The 17,183-nt window shown below is 37.9% G+C and overlaps 1 protein-coding gene across 12 annotated transcripts in view; it reads right to left on the reverse strand.

Annotated features, from left to right (window-relative positions):
* The window catches only part of CDC14B (cell division cycle 14B), a 106,997-nt gene that overhangs the window by 37,102 nt on the left and 52,712 nt on the right, over positions 1-17,183 (reverse strand). For 7 of the 12 annotated variants that reach the window (XM_032392859.1, XM_032392856.1, XM_032392857.1 and 4 more), the window contains 3 exons: positions 14,298-14,388; positions 13,694-13,769; positions 11,290-11,382 (listed from right to left, as the gene is read on the reverse strand). In XM_032392859.1, coding sequence (XP_032248750.1) covers positions 11,290-11,382; positions 13,694-13,769; positions 14,298-14,388 — 260 coding nt within the window. Of the gene's footprint in view, positions 1-11,289; positions 11,383-12,063; positions 12,074-13,693; positions 13,770-14,297; positions 14,418-15,730; positions 15,939-17,183 lie in introns of those variants that run through there. The other 5 variants (XM_032392862.1, XM_032392858.1, XM_032392863.1 and 2 more) reach the window with 3 other exon arrangements.

The following is a 17,183-nucleotide window of genomic DNA, read 5'->3' on the forward strand; positions in this document are numbered from 1 at the left end:
TCTCTTGTTATCTCTCTCTCTCTCAAATAAATAAAATCTTAAAAAAAAAAAAAAAAGAAAGAAACTTGGAGTTCAAGAATTTCACTGGCATCCCTCTAAGTAAGTCATCCTCAATCTCCAATGAAGTTTGCCTGGGACTTTCCGACCCTCAATTTGAAGGCACAAGTCTTTTTCCAACTCAGAATCTTCCTGCAGGGCAGGGCATTTTAGCTCATACATGGGGGGACGGGGAGGTGGCCACAAGCATTAGATTTGGCACATATATTATTACATAAATTAGACTCAATGCTAAAGCTTACTTTGGGATAATATACTTTAAATTTTGACTGGTAAAAAGAGATCACTAAAGGGGCGCCTGGGTGGCTCAGTTGGTTAAACGTCCGACTCTTGATTTCAGTTCAGGTCATGATATCAGGGTCGTGGGACTGAGCCCTGTGTTAAACTCCACACTCAGTGGGGAGTCTGCTTAAGATTCTCTCCCTCTGTCCCTCTCATGCACGCTCTTGCTCTAAAATAAATAAATAAATAAATCTTTAAAATTTTAAAATAAAAAAAAAGAAATCACTAAAAAAATTAATTATAAAATTTTTATCTCCATTACTTACATATGTGAGCTATTTCCTCAATCTAATTGTGAGCTCTCTGAAGTGAGGAACCATGTCTGAGGTTTCATTTTATTTATTTTTTATTTTTATTTTTTAAAGATTTTATTTATTTGACAGAGACACAGTGAGAGAGGGGACACAAGCAGGGGGAGCGGTAGAGGGAGAAGCAGGCTTCCCACAGAACAGGGAGTCCGATATAGGGCTCGATCCCAGCACCCCTGGATCATGACCTGAGCCGAAGGCAGATGCTTAATGACTGAGCCACCCAAGTGCCCCTTAGGTTTCATTTTAAATTCCTGGTTCATATATTATATATGGACTCTGATTCAATGTTTAATTCACTGAACCTAAATTCTTAAATCTTTAAGTTTTAAAAAAATCACTGGATTAAGAGAAATTATAAAATCACAGATCCAACAAGGATCTTTGAAACTTTGAGAAGGACATGTCCCAAAACTGGTCATAACAGTTGATTCAGCTTTCAGAGGGCATTTTACCAATTTTCTGTTTCAAGAATCATAAATGGAACTTTTTCTCAATGCCTAGGCTGTTTCTCAATATGGTTTTATCCCATTTACTCTAAAAAACAAAAAAAAAAACACAAAACTTCAATTAACTATACAGAATCTTCTAACATTTATCTACGGCAGCATACAAATCCACAAAAAAAGGTATACAAAGAACAATCGATTCCAAGAATAAGGAAATGTTTTGTTACCTAGTATAAATTTTCAAGTACAGTTATTTGTGACTCATATAAGATTGCAATTTATCATGAATTAACCACAAGATAATCATTTATAATCTCAGTCATCATTTTTGTCTATACATTACTTCCTCTTTTAAGCATCAACTTATCACATGACTTTCTATATTATTACTATTTGGAAAAACAGCATGACAATTCTTTTAGGAAAAATTTTAAAATCCAACCCTCCCCCCTTTTCAAATTTCCTCATTCTTTTCATTCACTTCTAGTCTCCAACATGCTTCCTTTCTCTTCTAAGGTTTACTGTATAACACCAGTAAAGTCTTTTCTCCATTCTATTTTAGGACTTACTAGTAGATAGACACCCCTCCAAAGACCAACCCAAAACCAAAAAAAACAAAACCAAATAAAAAACACCTTGAGGCCAATGAGAGTGAGAATAGGGGTTGACTGATTCATTTGTGTGTATATATATATTTGTTACACACACACACATATATAATTTAAATTAAATGAAATCAGAGACCTCTTTCAGATTCTCCCTAAATTTCTAATAAGACCTTCTCTCAAATTATAGAAATCTTTCCTTAAGCACCAGATTAAAGATAATTCCTCTTAAGATTGCAGTTCTTTGGTTTCTTCAATTACTAAAACTGCAATGGTATTATTTCCTTCTAACCTTCAAAACAAAAATAGTCCTTAATACATTAAATAACTGTTGGAATTATGCCTTGGAACACATGTTCAATTCAAAGAACACGAGAGCAATATAACATTTTCTCCTTTGAGGGAATAAAACCTAAATCCTTAGTAATGAACTTTAAAAAAACGTTATTTTTAAATCCAGTTGGGGAATGCTTGTACATAACATACATAAATAGATACTGGGTATAACGAGATAAGCTGAAGGAAATTTATAGACTCAGAATAAATCTATTTATATAATGCTATAGTCTGAATGTTTGCATGCCCCACTCTGCAAATTCCTATGTTGAAATCCTAACCCCCCAAAGTGATGGTATTAGTAGATGGGGCCTTCAGGAGATGGTTAGCCATAAGGGTGGAGCCATCATGAATGGGATGAGTGCCTTATAAAAGAGGCCAGCGAGATCCCTAGCCCCTTCCACCATGTGAGAGCCCTCACCAGACCATGCTGACATACCCTGATCTCTGACCTCAACGCCTCCATAAATGTGGGAAATAAATTTCTGTGTGTTTATAAGCCTCCCAGTCTCTGGCAGTTCGTTATAGCTACCCAAAAGGACTAAGACACATAACTATCAAGGAAATATTTGCTAGTAATCTATCATTTTTAATTGTACACCACCCATGCATCTTCCCTAGTCAAAAGGCCTTGCCATATGAAATTATTTTAAATTTAAGAAAAATCCTATAAATGACTCCTCTATTAACACAAATCCTCAAATTAGTAAACTCGAAATCAATGCAATTTTATGATCTGTCACTGTGTTCCTGGCAATTTGGAAGCTAGGTCCTTCTCAAATTCCTCTGGTATATTTTCATGAGAAGCTATGTACAAATATAGAATGGTCATTCTAATTCCACATTGCTGTCCAAAAATAGGAAGCAACAAATGAGGAACAAGAGAGATATTAAACAGCTGTGGTAGCCAGCTTCTAAAACAGCCCTCATGATGCTCATCTCCTGGTATTTCTAACCTCTCAGGTGGCCCCCTCCCACAATGACTAGGGCACCCGTGTGTAAACAATGCATAAATGGCAAACTATGACTTCTGAGGCTAACTCATAAATGACACTGGGGCTTCTGCCATGGATTCCTCACTCTAGGTACCTCAAGGTGTCATTCAATGAGGGCACTTGGGCAGCCTGTGTGGCAAGGAACAGAAACCTCGTGCCAATAACCAGTGCTAACTGGCCAGGGTGTGAATGGACCATGTTTTAGCAATGTACCCTCCAGCCCCGGGGCAAGCCTTCAGATGACTGCAGTCCAGTGGGGTAATCTGTCAGGCAGCAAAGGTAACAGGGTAGCACAATAAAGAACAGTGAGTAAGGAAATGATCACATCAGTTTGTTAGAAGTGGATAAATAAGCAAATAAATGACAAGTGCAGAGATGTAAATGTAAGCAAGCCCCATGGCTTAGAAAGCACCAGGAGGGAGAGCCTGCTGTCACCTCTCTCTCTCTGAGGTAGGTAATCTCTCTGAAGAAGCAAAGGGCAATCGTACAGGATGAATAAAATACCGAGGAAAAAATACCTGTGACATCAGTAGTGCTTTTTGAAGTCACAGTGCAAAGATATTTTTTGCTGAATAATACCATACCCATTTCTAGGACTTCCACAGTCCCATTTTTCAAAATTATCATCTGCCTGCCCCAGTCCCTGTGAAGACTGCTAACCTTGGACTACTGATCTATGTCTCAAAACCTGGGAGGGGCTCGATCAGTGGTGAATGAAATTAGTGGACTGAAAGAAAAGAATCACAACCTGATCATTCAGTTTCAATCCTGACAATTCAGGCCTCAAATAATAAAACGCAATCATTTAGACACATGCTTCTTATTTCTATTCTTACATACAACATTTTTGCTATGTACTCAGAGAGCCTTTGGTACGGTTTTAAAAACCAGAACATTACACAAATCATCCTAAGAATGAAGAATAACAAAGGGGTAGCCTGATAAACCAGTAAACCATTTTCAAATATTTTTCATGGAGAAATGTCACAATGTTTCCGGTATTAACTATTTTCACTTCAACCAGATGACATAGTCTTTCCTATGCCAAGACTTGAATGATCTTTTAAAAAAAATCACTCTCCAGATTAACACAGAATGTTCATGAATCAATGCAAGTTGGAAATAAGCTTAAAGATCCAATTGCTAAAAAAAAAGGTAAGTAGGGACAAGACTATATATAACACACAATTTTATATGATAAAATAAGTAAATAAAGTAAAATCACTTTCACAGCTCCTGCACCAAAACAAAAAAAAAAATCCTAACTACTGTTAAAAAAAATCAGATAGCCTTATATTTCAATAGTTTTAACTTTTCAGTTATTTATGTGTAGATGTGTGAATATATATATCTACATAGATATATATATAGCAGATTGGTATAATGATCCTCGATTTAGATAAAGGGAAACTGCAAGTTTGGCATAGCAATCATGTATCTACCAAGGCCAGACAGCTAATAAATGTGAGGGAACTGGCCCTGGGTATTAGTGTATATGGTTATATTATGTGGGTAGTAGGGATATTTTTTTAAAACAAAGCAAAAATCTTGATTTTGTTTTTGCATGAAACCTCCTAATTTTTAAACATTGGCAAAAACAAATAAACTACTATAAACTATTTATAAATTTATAAATATTCAGTTACATAGAGCTAGCAGGCCACTACTTTCCAACCTGTGATATTCACTGGTCACCCAAAATCACACTGCTTGTTACTGGATAGAAGAGGGCCTACTGCTCAGGCCTTATTTATAGACAAGAAACCATACTATCTAAAACAAGTACTGAAACAAGGATCCAAAATCCCAGAGAGCTTAAAGGATCTACAATCAAGGGGCGCCTGGGTGGCTCACTTGTTAAGCGTCTGCCTTCGGCTCAGGTCATGATCCTGGGGTCCTAGGATCGAGCCCCACAGGGGCTTAACTTCTCATCTGATCCCTTCACCCTGAAGCCACCTTAACCCAGTACTGACTACTCTGGGTCCAAAATAATTAAATCCTTAAGGAAAAGTAGACCACAAGTTCAAAAGATCATCATTAAATAACAAATTAAGTCCCTGAGCTCTTAGCATGACTGTTGAAATAATCTTAAATTCAACACAATTTAGGATTCTACTCACAGACTGCTGAATTAATAAAATCCTAGAACTTAATTAGTATCATAATTTTCAATGTAAATGTTTACAAGGTAAGCCATTCTAAAGGTTATAAAAATTGCTTAGAATTAAAAAATACTACAGAGCAATAAATTTTGAACAAGGAATCTATGTTAGCACAATTAGCTCTCCTAAAGTAATCTATTAAACATTAAAGAAAAGCAAATTTGCAAGCTATATACCAAAAGTTTGCCTGCGTCATTTATTTTACACTCAGTACACTTTAACCACAAAAAAATGTTAGAAACGATGGTTAATTTCCCAGGCTAGCCCTCAAAAGTACACTTACCTATGGAAGAGCTGAATACTATATATCTGCAGAAAAATATAACTGCTAGGGCAATAAGATATAAACAAAGTTGATAACCAATAAGATAAAATGGCATCTTTCTTGTTTTTTAATATGAAAAGTAGATTTAAGGTATGATAATAGTGGAAAGAAGCAGGAAAAAGAAAAAGACATTTAGTGAATGCTTAATTTGCGCCAGATTCTCTACATAAATTGAAAATAAAGGCAACTCAGTGGCCTCCTCCAAAAACCTGTTTTGCAACTAGAAATTAAAGTTTGTACCTACTAGTAAAATAATGCACTACCACTTCTGTTACAAAATATACATGTAAAAAATTAAATAGTAAGAGAGAGATAAAGTGACAATTATTTCTGAAATGATTATATAGAGTGTGCTTTAAAGAACCTGTGTTCACTAAAATATTAATAAATTTAATAGTTAATGCTTCATTTTTTAAGTATCTTGATTTAAAAGCCTAGTTGTGAGTTCAGCTATTTTTTTGTTGTTGGTTAAAAAAAAACCTTTATGGAAGTATAATTTACAATCAATGAAAACATCTTAAATGTACAGGTCAATGGATTTCAACAGCTGTCCTCAGCTGTATAACCACGACACACACAATCCAGGTGTCCCTCTCCCCAAAAGGTTCTCTTGTGCACCTTCCCAGTTAATCCCAAATGTCTCCCTCCTCCCCATTAAGACTGAGGCAACCACTGATATGCTTTCTGTCACTGTGGAATAGACATCTTTCCAAGAGCTTCATATAAATAAAATCATGTACAGCTGTTTCAGTTGTTGATGTTAATGGGTGTTGTAACTTAAAAAGATACTTTACTCTGATAAGTAAATGCAAATGCAGTAAGGATTACACTCATTTTCTTTCATCCCATCCAGCAATGATGGACATTTGGTTAGCAAATCTCAAATTCTAATCAGATGTTGTTAAAAACTAACAGGGAAAGTGCTGCACATTTTTAAAATGTTTAGCAAATAAGTTTAGGATCCACTGAAACTTTATTTAAATGATTTTAAAGTGGGTTATAACATTTTGTTTTTTGGCTATTAATATAACACTTGACTTTGAAAACTATGTCCTTAAAGGGAAAAGACCATTCATTCTGCCTTCTCAGTAGGAAATTGGTTTCAGGATAACCAAATTGGTTTCAGCCTCAACTGGAAGAGGGGAAGCTCAATTCCCATAAAAGAAAGCCAACTAATAAATGAAGGATGAATAAAATAATCAGAAATTATAGTTACATTGAAACCGTAATAAAATTGATTGAGGTAAGTACTATTAATTGTTTAAAACACTAGATGCAAGGTTGATGGGGAACTGAACATACAAATAGTTCCAAAATAACACCATATGGAATCCATAAAGTCATAAAGGAGAAGACCATACACTGAAAGAATTTGAAGGTTAGCACTGAATTCAATGGTCATTTTTAGCATCCTTAATGGTAATTTAGGTATTATATGTTTTCTGATACGATGTAACATATACTACTAATGCAGGAGCCTATAGACTTAACTTCCAGTTCACGAGACATACAGAGAATGGAGAAACAAGTTAAAAAATACCACAAGGAAGAAACCAGAAAAATTCAAAAGGTGGAACACTCCACAAGAGATCTGGTCTCTTCCATAAATCAGTGTTAGCAAAAAGGGACCATGCATGTGTGAGAGAGATTAAGGGCACAACAATCACACACAATGTATGGTCCTGGATTAGGTATTGCTTTGGACATTTTGGATCAATGGAGGAAATATGAATATAATATAATCCAGGTAGCGAGATGATGGAGTATGTATTAAAATGGAAGAATGGGCCACTGACCGAAAAAAAAAAAACCAGGTGATAAAACTGTCCTGGTGAGCATAAAACATATGGTATATTACACATACATATGCACATGTCCTGCTCTTATAAATACAAAAGGGGGTTCTTTTTAAGGAACGTTTTCTAAATTTCTCAAGGGTATAAATATGGGTTTTGACATGACATTTTTCACAACAAAATGACAAAACAAAGTTTCAAACTATTATTTTCAAAATACTCTCTTCACTATCATGAATTTGTTTTGAAAGGCACTTGCTTTTCCACTTAAAATTTCACCTGTACTTCCAATGACAGGTTAAATACCACTATCCCTCCAAATCTGGCTAGGTAATAATCACTGACTTATCACAACAAGGTAAACTTACTACTTCCTAAAATGATGTGATACACTTACCTTTTTGTAAAAAGAAAAACTCAGTTATCTTTTATATTCTTCAACTCTTCTACAGTGAGTGAGTACTTTTACTTTCACCATAATTTGTTAACAAAGCTCCTACCATTTCAGATAGTTGGTGAAACCATTCACTAGGCCACATAAAGTGCAATACTGGGAAATACACACATTGAAGACAAATGAATAGTTAGGCCAATAATCTCACTTCCGTCACAAGTGGCACCTGACCATCTGACAGAAGGGACTAACAGAGCATGAGCGCATCAATCCAGTTTTAATAGCTGAGTATTTTGACTATCTGCAAAACCTAACCTCCTCTGTTTTTGAGACAAAAAAATAAATAGAAGTACTGACATTTCATTCTCAAGTCTCCTCCACACTCCATATTAGGTCCTTTTGAACACATGAAGATGGAGAGGGCATTCCTTTCAGAAGCCCCGAGTGTAAAAGGATGGAGAGAGAGTTAATCCATTCAGAATACTTCCTTCCTGACAGTTCTTCCTCCAGATTTTTTGTCCTAACATTACTGCACCATCTTCCAGGTCAATCACTAAAAAGCATTACTATTTCCAAAATTCCTCAACAACTCCAGAAAAGGTTATCAAGGCTGCAGACCAATTTTTAGGGAACTCTTCACTCTTTCTAAAAATCTTTAATCAGAGGATTCAGACTTCAACCAGATCAAATTCTCACCTCAAATCCATCAAATCCACACTTGATGTTTAATCTTTTGAGGTATCTATATTATATCTTGACACTCCTTTGCTACTATTAATAAATTTCCTTTTCTAGGGCACCTGGGTGGCTCAGTCGGTTAAGTGTCTGCCGTTGACTCAGGTCATGATCCCAGGGTCCTTGAATTGAGCCTGGAGCCCAAAGTCGGGCTCCCTGGTCAGCAGGGAGCCTGCTTCTCCCTCCCTCTCGGAATCCCCCACCTCCACTCGTGCTCTCACACAGTCTCTAATAAATAAACAAAATCTTTAAAAATAAATAAATAAATAAATAAATATCCTTTTCTTAGAAGTTTTCCTCCTGTTTTCCCACCTAGCATCATTTCAACTCCAAGCTCCTACTTCAGCCAACCAGTCATGGCTGCAAAGACTTTTGCTATAGCCAAGAGCTATAATCCTCCTGGCAAGCTGGCTTCTAACTGAGCAGAGGAATGAACTCAAGTGAATGTCCAAATTGCTTACCTGGCACTTTCTTAACCAATCAAATCAGTGCTAATCTGAGAGCGTAAAATCCTGAAAGGATTTCTAACTCTAAATATGTTAAATATAGAAAAATAAACTTCTACATGCCAAAATGCAACCATAAACAAAGTCAAAAGGCCAATACCAAACTTAGAACAACTATGACAACAAATTTTCAGTAAACATGCCAAGGGGTCATTGTTTTATCGCTAACAGTAAAAAACAACAGCAATAAGATTTTAAAGGGGCGCCTGGGTGGCTCAGCCGGTTAAGCAATAAGATTTTTAAAAAGAGATTTCTTATTTATAAAATTATCAAGCACTTTTTTTTTTTTTAACAAAACATGTGGTTCCCACCATGCTCACAGCCACCCTCTCTGGCGGTTCTTCACACTGAAGTTACCATGTCTGGCTCCCTGAGACCCGTCCCTGCCTGCCCCCTGCCTCCACCATCTTGGGGACATCTCATCTGACCAGAGACAAATAAATGACTGACACAAGAGCAGCCCAGGCAGAGCTCTGTGTGTTCTATTCAGAAGCACATTCTCTTGAATGGAATGTCTTTAGCCATTTCCTCCTGGATAATGTAAAGACTTTTACTGTCACACTAAGGGCCATATCTCCAGGGTTCCCTTTAATATTTTACAAACCCCAAGAATTCTGGCTGCATCTCTTTTTCTGTAAAGCTGTCATGATTTATTCTAATCCATGAGGTTCCTCTCCCCAGCAAGGGGCTAAGTAATGGCACCAAATGCCCCAGCCACCTCTCCATGCTCTTTTTCTTTAGAACTTGCATAGGCTTTTTTTTTTTTCCCCTAAAAATTTTTGCTGCTAAGCATAATAAAAAACCAGGAGAGATGGGGGGAAAAAACAAACAAAAGCACCACATCTGGGTAAGTTTAAGAAGTCAAATTTTAGTAGACCTAATCTACCACCTGTGTTTCACACATTCAGAGATGGTAAGAAAACTTAGAGCTAGCCCAGAAACATTTCTTCTGTGAGCACAAGAGGAAAACAAAAGCAAAAAGGCTTAATCACATTTGCTAATGATTTACCTTAAACATAGAAAAGGAAATTATGAAATGTTTAGGTGCAATCTCAGTACCACCAACTTCTGGTTTAATCGCTGCATATTCCAAATTATTAAACTATATACCAGAAAATAATTTTCAAAAGGAGGAAAGCATGACAGAGGCAAGTAGCAAGTTGGGGGAAGAAAAAACTTATCTAAAGAACTTCAAAAACAATCCCCTTATGGTGGGTGGGAGTAGAAGACACATCCACTCACTATTCTCCAGTGAACAGGATAGCTAGCTTCCACACCAACAAACAAAAAGATAAGGGGCACTATTCTGGAGGAGCTCTTTGCCTACTCTGGAAAAACAGTTGCTAAGGTACTCCTGCAGATGAATGTACTAGGCAGTGATAAAATGTGATTCTAAAAACAAAGATCTTCCATGATGCTTATAAATAAATGAAATTTATAACTGTTGAATAAATACTGGCTATTCCAAAGCTTATTTTCCAATGATTGAAATAAACCTCGGGACACCTGGGTGGCTCAATCAGTTAAGCATCTGACTCTGGTGCAAGTCATGATCCCAGGGTCTTGGGATTGAGTCCTGCATCGGGCTCCTTGCTCAGTGGGGAGTCTGCTTCTCCCTCTCCCTCTGCCTGCTGCTCCCCCTGCTTGTGCTCTCTCTCTCTCTCACTCTCTAACAAATAAATAAATAAAATCTTTAAAAAACAATAACAACAAATAGACCTCTCAATGTCCTATGTAACCTACATAGTATGTAACCTTTTTCCTACAACACTGACTCAACATGTCCTCATTCTAGATGTTTTCATGAAAATGGAGAGAATCCGTAAGAATAGACTTAAGAACCACACCTTAGTTAGGAAAAATTGCCTATATTCAAATTATAAAGCACTCTTACCTCATGTGATACACTTTGATGTTTTTCTAGAAAAAAAATCAATTATTGGTCCTGACTCCACTTTCACAACTTCACTAAATGGATCATGGGTTTATAAAAACACAGCTTCGGGGGCATTATTTTCTAACCTTAAGTGCTATAACACATAAAAAGGTTTTCATAGTAGTTGGTCAATTTTAAAAAAAATAGGCTTTTTAAAGAACAGTTTTAGGTTCAGAATAGCAAAGCTAAGTAAAAGGTACAGAAATCTTCCATATACCCTATCCCCCCCAAATATGCACAGCCTTCCCTGTTGGTCAAATCTTTAAAAGCAAAACCTGTTCTTTCTGGAAAGAAATCAAAATATTATCTTAGAAAAAGTAATTTCAAAATTCCAACTACAATTTAAAGTACCACTGTTATATGCATTTTCACTAATATGCTAGGAAATCAGTTAAATACTTACCATATAACATCCAATAAGGAAAGCAGCATTCGCTTGTTTTCTCTGATCAGAGCCAGTAAAATGAATAATTTTCTTCCTCATCATTGTGATGGACTACATAAAGATAAGCAGGTATTAGTATTTTCTCTTTAATTTCAAGTTTTCTAAAACTTCATTTGGTGATGAAGATAAATTCCAAACCTCACAAGGTATAAGCATTCACCTTAGCAAGATCTTTAAAATGATTAACTTTGATGCCCCAAAATGCATGTACCTTCCCATAAAAGACATGTTCTTGGATTAAGATGAAAGTACAGTTAAGGGGTGGGGAGGGGACATGAACAGATATATGCTTGGAGTATAAACTCTGAAAGAATACATAAGATGCCGGAAAAGGCAGTGAGGGGGGAGGGAGACTTTTCTTTCCTTTTCCTGTTTTTGGTTTTAAATCAATTCCCAAAACCGTTATAATTAAAAGGGTATATTAAAACAGGCAAAAATAATTCATTCTGTTAGAAATCAAGATGGTGAATGGGGTAAGAGAGGGCAGGGTGAGGGTGGAGCAGAGATAAGAGAGCAAAAGTGGGCTCTTATGTGGTGGTGCTAATGTTGTTCTTGATTTGATGACCAAGATGATTACCTACATATATTCAGTTTGTGAAAATTCACTGAACTGTGTACTCAAGATCTGCACCTATTTCTGTACATACATTATACTTCCATAAACAGTTAAATAAAAAGGGTATGGAATTTAAAAACCAAAAAAGCGTATGATTATAGTTAGCACCTCCTCACCTGTATTTCACTAACGTGAGCAGAAACAGATTCAGGTAAGCATAAGGAAAAGGATATATTCAGTTCAAAAAGCACATATTTCTTGGTTTCTGTGAGTCAATGATGAACGTGTACATATTTTCCTTTAGTTGTTTACATAGAGTAAGAGATCCAAGTTGATTTTAAAAAACAAAAACAAAACCCAACCAGCCATAGAGAAACACAAGCACAAGACACTTTAATTCAAACTCTCAACACACTTTTGTCACTAATTGAATAGGCAGTAATGTTTCCATCAGGTTGGATGGTCAACACCCTGAAAGTTGTTCTGGTAAATGATAAAAAGTTAAAAAAGAAAAAAAAAAAGGGACCAATATGCCAATATATTCTTGGTTGGGTCAAAGGATAAAAGGTGGAGTACAGGAAAGAAAAAAAAAAAAAGTCTTTCAAAATTAAAGCAAAGAAACACAAGGCGGGGGGGGGGGGGGGGGCCCTCAGGGAGGAAATGATTTTTAGCTTCCCAGCCCTGTATGAACAAAAGACCTGCCATTAGCAACTGGAAAAAAGGAGGAAGGTGTGGACATAAATATACAAGGCTATAAATGTTTATACTCCTATTCAAGAGAAAAATAAAGTCCAGAAAGAAGAGTCTCCATCTCTACATAAATCTGTAGGGTAAACATATAATATAAAAAAGAAAAGGCAACGCTCCAACTTCTATTTTGCAGACTAGTAACTCCTTTGACAGGTGCTTCTAACATTCATAACGGGGAATTTTAGGTTTGAGGCTCAAGGAAAAAAAAAATCTGCCTTGCTCACTCATAAATTTGTAATACAATTTAAAATTTAATTGAAAATAAATTTTATTTCTTCTGTGTATTAGTATGGTAAGTTATCAATTGGATAAAGTTGTTTTTTAAGAACTACCTACCCTTAAATCCAGTATTTTCTACTTGAGAATTTACAGTGACTAATTTGGAATTGCTAGCAGTACATAAACACTTTTTATTGATGTGACCATAACTTAGAAGTTTTTTAAATAAAGGAATGGGGTCTGAGTTCAAAGTAACAGAAGTACAATTTTGCAACTCTCACATACAGTCTTAAAGATACGCTGTTTGCTCTTGCTTTCCCTGCTCCTTAACGGTATGTATAAAGGTGGGGGTGAAGAGTCACAGGTAGTACAATATCATGGGAGATTAAAGATAGAATGGAAGTAAGATGAGCCAGTATTTTTTATTACTTTGCTAGCACTCTGTCAAAGTAAAGGCAGAAAGAACAATGACCAAAACAAGGAAAGTTCCTCTTGTTAGGTTTCAGTTCCATTAGATCAGACAGCAAGAGGTTTCAGGTTATTAACCAATTTCTACTTTGGCTTTTCAAGTATCTGAGCATCACCAAGCCAAACCAGAACCAAATGACCCAATCAATCTTAAACCATTCAGTCAAAACTCTGGAAAACAAACATATATACACTATGACTATATAAAACAAAAATCACACGTATGTCCCAAACACCACTGCAGTGAGAAATAAGACCTTTTTTTTTTTAAAAAATAAAAAACAGAGGTATGTTTTCCTTTCTTTTCCCTCCCCAGAATCAGGCTAACAATGATTACCTAAGTCAAATCTTAAGTAAAAAAGATTTTACCTTTAATTTCTTATTTATCTTGCAACAATATCTGTAAACCATTGCCAGATTGAGTGGTCCAAAATCTGCGTAGAAGCTTTAAAAATGAAAAACAAAAACATACATATACATTCTAGATCCTCTAAATATAAATGCCTTTTTGGAACTACAAGATCCATCTAAGACAAGAAAGCATACACCAAATTGTTATCGGTCATACAGCTCAATGATACTGCCGTACTAGTGGTAAACTAGTGGTATTCTGGTAAGGAATGCCTATTAAAAAATATGACAAATGCTACAATGCTTAAATCTAGCCTCAATAACATCTGAATAAAAAAGCTGTTTTTCCACATTTTACTTATTAGTATACTAGTTTATATCTCATTGTACTTTAAGCTGCTAGAATTTCAAATATAAATTGTTAAATTTAGGAAGGTTCCTTCATCTTGATATTTTCCCTAAGGATCTACCTTATTACCAGGGTTATACTACAAGAAAAAAACATTCTGCAATTATCAATCAACAGATTTGTAATTTTCCAAGGCTATTCTATTTATAAACATACCTTTAGATTCTTCAAAATAAAAAAGTTACTAACAATCATTTAAAAAGCAGTACTTACTTCTCATATTCAAGTTCATTATCTATGCTGAAATAATGTACATTTGATGAACTCTTTGGTCTGCTGTAGAGAATGGCAAAACAAAGGCGATCTGAAATGGAAAAATTGCAATGTTCCTTCCTTCAGGTTATTAAAAAACGTTTCACATATCATGATGCAACTCTTTTCAGATGAAGTCAAATTTTTATTTTTTCCATGCATGGTAAGAGTGCCAATGGGTAATCCAAAGTGTTCTGCTATTTTGGTAGGTAACAATAAATAAGCAACATTTTTAAAGGAGAAATTGTCTTAAACCATGAATTTCAATAGCCGTAAGTAATTTTTCACATAGCAATATGGCTAGATTTCTAGAGGAACCTCTAGTTACAAAACTTTGGTTCCCCTGGGCTAAGAAATTTTAGCAAACAGCAGCATGCATTTGATAGCTAAGCAGATTACTTGCGCTATGTTTTGCTAGGTTTTCAAGTCATCCTAAAAGTCATTTCAATAGGAAACTGTATTTTTTTAAATAGAAGCTAAAGAATGCTATCAAAATCGCTGCAAAATTAACGTTTACTGCTATAGAACACAAACAACAAAACAAATCATGTGTTTATTCGACTGTTCTTAGGGATCACTACTTTTGTAATTAGACAAATTACCATTACAACAGCAGCAATGAGAGGTTTCTCCAAGATGAGTGTGAGATGAACTTGTGTTGCATAAATGCAGTTAGGCTGCTGTGAAGTTTAGCATGAATGGTAAGGAGCAGTATTGCTCGGAGGCTCCACCCCTCCTCCCCTGCCTCACCCCCAAAAAAGTTGCCTAAAAATCCACGGGGAAGCAGTCACTTGCAATACCTACTAGAAGTAGTAAGTAGTGCTAATAGAATACTTACTTACACTCAGATTGTGGCAAAATCAAGTACAGCCTTCAAAATAGTAAAAAACAAAGAACGCCAGCTGGCACCCTTTCCCCAAATGGTAATTTAAACAATTTTTGTCTGCAATTCAACTCACACAATCGCTGTAATTATTTCCTTGCAAACTCCTCAACTGAAATGTCTTACAACCACAAACTCTCAAACAGATGACGGAGCTTATTCCTTTCCAACCACAAATGATCCTTGATCCCCGTGCACAGAGTGACCTGGGATTTTGCTCCCATGGGTGAGTAGGGGCAACTCCTCTGCCAGCCAGGGGTGTAAGGACACCAAGTTCCCAACTGCACACGTCTGTGCGGATTCGCCCCAAAGCAAGACCACGTCTGGGGACGAGGAGTCCCGGGAGGCCACCCACGCCTTTGAGACAGCATCGGCCCGGCCCTGAAGTTGAAGGGCGGCTCTTGGCCGGCAATAGGCGCCTCCTTGCCTCCCCCGGCACGGCCTGACACCCCCTAAATACGGTTGTCACAGCGGCTCCCGGGACAGACAAGCTCTGCGCCACCGCACTCACCTTTGATCACCTCCGCCACCAGAGGGGTCCCTGCGCCCTCCCGGCTCATGACTCCAAAGCATCTGGAAGGCGGGGCGGAGGGAAGGACTGGGTGGCCAGGGAACAACCAGCCGCTGAGAGAGGAGGCGCCACGACCACACCCCCAAAGTTTAAAAAAACAGAAAGTTTAAAGGGCCGCGCCCAAGCGCAGGGCACAGCGACGCCCCTCGGCCACCCACCACACAGCAGACGCGGGCCAGCCAACCCCGGAAGTTCAAAACTTCTCAAACGTCCCCAAACGGAGCGGCGAGGGAGTGGGGCGCAGAAACCAGCCCCAGCCGCCCGGGCTGAGCCTCGGCCCGCCTCGGGGCCGCCGGGCGGTAGTCTGCAGCCAGTCGTCTGCAGCGCCAGGCCTTGCCCGGCAGCAATTTTGCACTTGAAGTCGGGGCCTGCAGCAAAGCGCGGGAGAGGCGGACTCCAGCCTCGTAAAAGCAAGTGGCTCCAAAAGCCATTAAAAGGACTTCTCAGAAGAGAAGGGCTCGGTGTGGAACCTGCCAAGCGACGCGGGGGGTCCTCCCACAGCCGCGCACTCAGCTGCCCTCGCCGCCGCCGGTAGGGGGCACTGTGGCCGGAGCGTCACAGGCGGGGCGGGGGAGGCAGGGTCCTGGGCCGGGACTTCGTCCACTCCTCGGTCGGGTCGGGTCCAGACCCGCTGGGTGCCGGGCTCGCGCGAGTGCTGGCGTCTCATCTAAAATGGGCTCTCCAAAACTGTTCAGGATTTAAAGGTAAGCCTAAACACTGAGGCCATGCGGTCCTTTAAAGGCCTTAGATTGCGCCTCAGGAAAACACTGGGATGTTGAAAAAATTCGGACAGAATACTAAGCATCCATTTAAAGTATTTTCTAAATCTATGCTACTGTGTTAGTCTCAAGTGAAAAAAAATTAAGATACAGTGTGACTATGGTCCCGATTTTGTTATATATATTGGTGCCGGGGCCATGGCTGATTTTAGTTTCCCCCTGTTATTTTTCCAAATTTCTTACAGAAAAGTATTGCTTTATGCATGAAAAAATTTGTAATGACTCTCCCTTACAAAGAAAGGCAATACAGTACAACTCTTTCCCCCAAATTACTTAGAGTCTCAATACAACATACGCGTTATATCACAGTATATACATCTTTGCATCAAAAGTAAGGGGCGCCTGGGTGGCTCAGTCGTTAGGCGTCTGCCTTGGGCTCAGGTCATGATCCCAGGGTCCTGGGATCGAGCCCCACATCGGGCTCCCCACTCCGCGGGAAGCCTGCTTCTCCCTCTCCCACTCCCCCTGCTTGTGTTCCCTCTCTTGCTGTGTCTCTGTCAAATAAATAAATAAAATCTTAAAAAAAAAAAAAAAGTAAGCCTGCATACCTCCTAACCTTATTCTAAAATTTCCTGACAGATCAAAGACTTTAAAAAACAACAATGAATTATTTC

This window comes from Phoca vitulina, unplaced genomic scaffold (genome assembly GCF_004348235.1).
Source record: "Phoca vitulina isolate PV1807 unplaced genomic scaffold, GSC_HSeal_1.0 scaffold70, whole genome shotgun sequence".
In the NCBI taxonomy this organism is placed as follows: domain Eukaryota; kingdom Metazoa; phylum Chordata; class Mammalia; order Carnivora; family Phocidae; genus Phoca; species Phoca vitulina.